The following is a 4,293-nucleotide window of genomic DNA, read 5'->3' as shown; positions in this document are numbered from 1 at the left end:
ACGCACAATAATCTATCACACACAATACAGTTATAAAATTATTGACATTTCTCATAATCGATTCTCAGGTGAAGATCCTCAGGAGGGAATCCTATTGGCACAACGGCACCGGAATCAGTTGTGACTGTTGATCAGTACATATATATATATATATATATTATATATATACTATATATATATATATATATATATATATATAGAGAGAGAGAGAGAGAGAGAGAGAGAAAGAGATGGGTATGTTTGGTACCAAGCACAAAAAGTTATGCTTGGTAGTGAGGTGACATAATCTCCTGTACTTATTCAAATGTTTGCATATCTCTATGCACTCCTCAACCCATGTGAATGTGGTCTTCCATTTGAATGAGTGGAGGAGATTGTGTCACCTCACTATGGTACCAAGCATATCCATATTTTTCATATATATATAATATATATATCAGCTGTAATTAACCAAACATAAAATTTTATTTACCTCGCTATGCATTCTCGGTTCTTCACCGCAAAATAAAATCTGGCAGGACCCAAACACTCGGTACCCGGTGGTGGTCAGGTTCAGCAAGGTTAACTACGCCGGCGTCTCTACGAACAACTACGCTCTGGATGAGATTGAAGAAGTGAAGTGAGAGCGCAGAGTCCCAAAAATTTGTACAACACCCTGTTGTTTGCGCCTGCTCCTGTATTTAATTATCTACTTTCTACTGTTTTGATTTTTGGAGCCCTTAATTTGTTGTGTCATGATTTTATTTGGAGTGAAACTATCTGTACGTGGAAATTGCCAAGATTTGATGGTAACAACCAAACGTACGTACGTGAAATGTTTTGTGCAGAGAAAGATTTGCACGTACACCACGAAGACAAATATTGCGGGGATAAAATAATCATTGGTTGTGAGAATTTGAAGGTTTTACTATTGAAGACGAGATGATGATTAAAAAAAAAAAATCCAAGCAATTAATGAGTTAAATAAACATAACATGTAGGCTTTGAAAATTACAAATAACTCGTCATATATACATGGTTCATTCATATCATGAGCGCATATATCACAAAACTTAATTGGAAGCGCAGGGAGGGGAAAATTTCAAAACATGGATAATGAGAGAAGCAGAAAAAAATAAAAATAAAAATGAACATTGTGACAGGGGATTCGGATCCTCTCCACTACAAAAAAATAGTGGAGGGGCCGTGGAGGGGCCACTACATAATCACAGCCATTGATTATCTAGTTGATGGTTATGATTTTTTCTTTTAGTGCAAATTAGGAATGAGTGTAATACGCGGGGGTATGGTAAGTGTTAGATTTAGATTGTATCATAACCACCTACTAAATAATCAACGTTTGAGATTAAAAGTAGTGGTCTCTCCACTATCGCTCTCAATCTCCCGATTTTATTAGATTTTGGATTTTTTTATATAAAATAAAACTCAATCTAATCAATAACGGGTCTATGTTTCAACTGAAGAGCTAGTCATGTAAAATTCGTGATCATATATTTAACTTACTAGATTCTTATCGTAACATGATCGGGTTGCTTTTTCCTCAAAACACAAGTTTAAAGATTAATATTTGATTTTACAACCAACAAAAAAGTACCCCCTTAACTTTCAATGTCACAGAACAAGACCCTATTTTAAAATTTGGAATTCTTAAAAAATAAAATAAAATAAAAATGTCAACCTTAAACAATTATAAAAATAAAAAACCCTTCTGACGGCGTTAAACACAGTTTTCACATAGGTAGGTAACTAAGCAGGGGATACTTTTTCCAACGAAAATTACGGTTCACGCTTTTAAGGTGGTTTTTTGTAAATGCTTAAAGTCCAAGGGTGATTTCTGAGAACTCCAAACCCGGCTGGTTTGCGGAAAAGTTAAGAGCGTGGGATATTTCTGGATTAGAAGTTTCTAGATCTCACGCGGATCGACGAAACTCTGTCCGATTTATCCGGAACAGATCTGATTGCCCGGTGGTCCACGGATATCAACATCCCCGTCACAGGCCAAAGACCCACGCAAGCGAGACCGCACCAAAACGGGATCTCGTGTTTATTTTCGAAAAGTTGTAATCTTTGTTTAGTTGCACAAGGAGGTCTTATAAAAAGACCGACCTTTTTTATCGATTCTTGTTGTAACGTTTGAAGTTGTAACAGATTTCGAAAGCAATGAAAACAGCGACTTTCACCGAAAACACATCTGTAATGAGCTGGCGAAAGCAGTGACGCCCTCCTTCCCGGACCAAACGGCAGGAGTCGTCAGAACGATCTTGGTCAAACTGAGGGAATGGGCTAATGACTTGCCCAGTGGAAGTGGAGGAGAAAACCTCCCGGCTACAACCAGCATTGGCATGAGCAGGAAGACTACCCGCGGGGAATTCAACTGCAATAAAATACAAAGATGGAGTCAGAAAATCCGTCTCATAAGAAGAATGATAAGCTCAGTCTTGGAATAATTGGAGAGACGATTTTGAGTGTCCTACACCGGAAGAACGGTATGCATCATCACGTGAACAACGTGTAATACGCGGGGGTATGGTAAGTGTTAGATTTAGATTGTATCATAACCACCTACTAAATAATCAACGTTTGAGATTAAAAGTAGTGGTCTCTCCACTATCGCTCTCAATCTCCCGATTTTATTAGATTTTGGATTTTTTTATATAAAATAAAACTCAATCTAATCAATAACGGGTCTATGTTTCAACTGAAGAGCTAGTCATGTAAAATTCGTGATCATATATTTAACTTACTAGATTCTTATCGTAACATGATCGGGTTGCTTTTTCCTCAAAACACAAGTTTAAAGATTAATATTTGATTTTACAACCAACAAAAAAGTACCCCCTTAACTTTCAATGTCACAGAACAAGACCCTATTTTAAAATTTGGAATTCTTAAAAAATAAAATAAAATAAAAATGTCAACCTTAAACAATTATAAAAATAAAAAACCCTTCTGACGGCGTTAAACACAGTTTTCACATAGGTAGGTAACTAAGCAGGGGATACTTTTTCCAACGAAAATTACGGTTCACGCTTTTAAGGTGGTTTTTTGTAAATGCTTAAAGTCCAAGGGTGATTTCTGAGAACTCCAAACCCGGCTGGTTTGCGGAAAAGTTAAGAGCGTGGTTTGAGAATCGCCAAAACATAAAAGGTGATATTTGAGAAAATTACCCAAAGATTTAATATGGACCTATTAGGGTCCGTTTGGTGGTTTCGGAGGAGCACGAAAGCTGCCACAGATGTTCCATCTGTAGTAGTTTTCGGGTAAAAACACCTCTTTTAGAGGCGTTTTTACCCGAAAGTTGTCACAGATGGGATATCTGTGGCAGCTTTCGGGCTCTTTTCCACCCAAAAACAGAGAACCAAACCGATCCTTATTCTAACTCTTTTGAAAAAGAGTTTAAATTTTTTTTGTATAGAATAACAATTAACCAACTCTAGAGGTACTTTGGTGCAAAATAGACGTGTGTTCTGTTGAGCCTCACAAAATCGCAAATATACCAGCTAGAAAAGAGAAACTAGAAAATATTTGGAGAAAATTAAAGACACTCAACAGGCATGGCTGCATTATCTCCTCCTCAAATCTCCTTCCTCGTCCCCTCATTTCCTAACCCTAATTCGATCCGTACTCACAAGATACCACCTTTCTCCCCAAAATCGAAGAAAGGCGCCGCCTTTTCTCCTCGAACTGTTCGCTGCTCGGCGGCGAACAAGCCCTCGCCGTCCGCTGAGGTCAGGCAAGTTCTTATTTCTCAGCCTTTGAATTGAATTTACAGGGTTTTTTTTTGTTCGAATTGGGAAATTAACTACTTTAATTGGGGATTCGGGAGAGCAATACGCTAGCTTGGTTGAGAACTTGGGTAGATGTAATTTTGAAGGGTGTTATTTGTGGTTAGCTTAATTAGGAAGATGCTCTTACTAGAATTAAATAATTGGTATATCTGATCCCAAGTTTTAATGAGGGTTGGGATTGCTTTGGTCGTAGGCGATGGAAGTATGGGTGCAATGGTTTGAATACGGCTCGGATATGATACTTACCATATCGATATGTATCTGCTTTCCAATCACAGATATGGATTCGGATACGTATATGCCTGGTAAGGAAGATTCGCATCCGTATTCGGTGAAATCAGATACGGATTGAGGTGATGATTGTTCACCTCACAACATATTGATACTCCCCCCTCCCCCACCCATCCGTATCTGATCTCACCGAACACGCATGCGAATCTTCTTACCAGCTATACGTGAGTCCGCTAATCCATATCCTGTTGATTGGAAATCTCTTGCTTCGTCT

The 4,293-nt window shown here is 38.1% G+C and overlaps 1 protein-coding gene across 3 annotated transcripts in view; it reads left to right on the top strand.

Moving 5' to 3' along the window:
- Positions 3,511 to 4,293, top strand: part of LOC109825156 (protein LOW PSII ACCUMULATION 1, chloroplastic) — a 3,950-nt gene continuing 3,167 nt past the window's right edge. For 2 of the 3 annotated variants that reach the window (XM_020391899.1, XM_020391898.1), the window contains exon 1: positions 3,511 to 3,733. In XM_020391899.1, coding sequence (XP_020247488.1) covers positions 3,555 to 3,733 — 179 coding nt within the window. In that variant the 5' untranslated portion in view covers positions 3,511 to 3,554. The remainder of the gene's footprint in view (positions 3,734 to 4,293) is intronic. The other variant, XM_020391900.1, reaches the window with a different exon arrangement.

Source organism: Asparagus officinalis, chromosome 10, assembly GCF_001876935.1.
Source record: "Asparagus officinalis chromosome 10, Aspof.V1, whole genome shotgun sequence".
Classification (NCBI taxonomy): domain Eukaryota; kingdom Viridiplantae; phylum Streptophyta; class Magnoliopsida; order Asparagales; family Asparagaceae; genus Asparagus; species Asparagus officinalis.
Note: the sequence above shows the minus strand (reverse complement) of the source record. Positions and strands in the feature narration are given on the sequence as shown.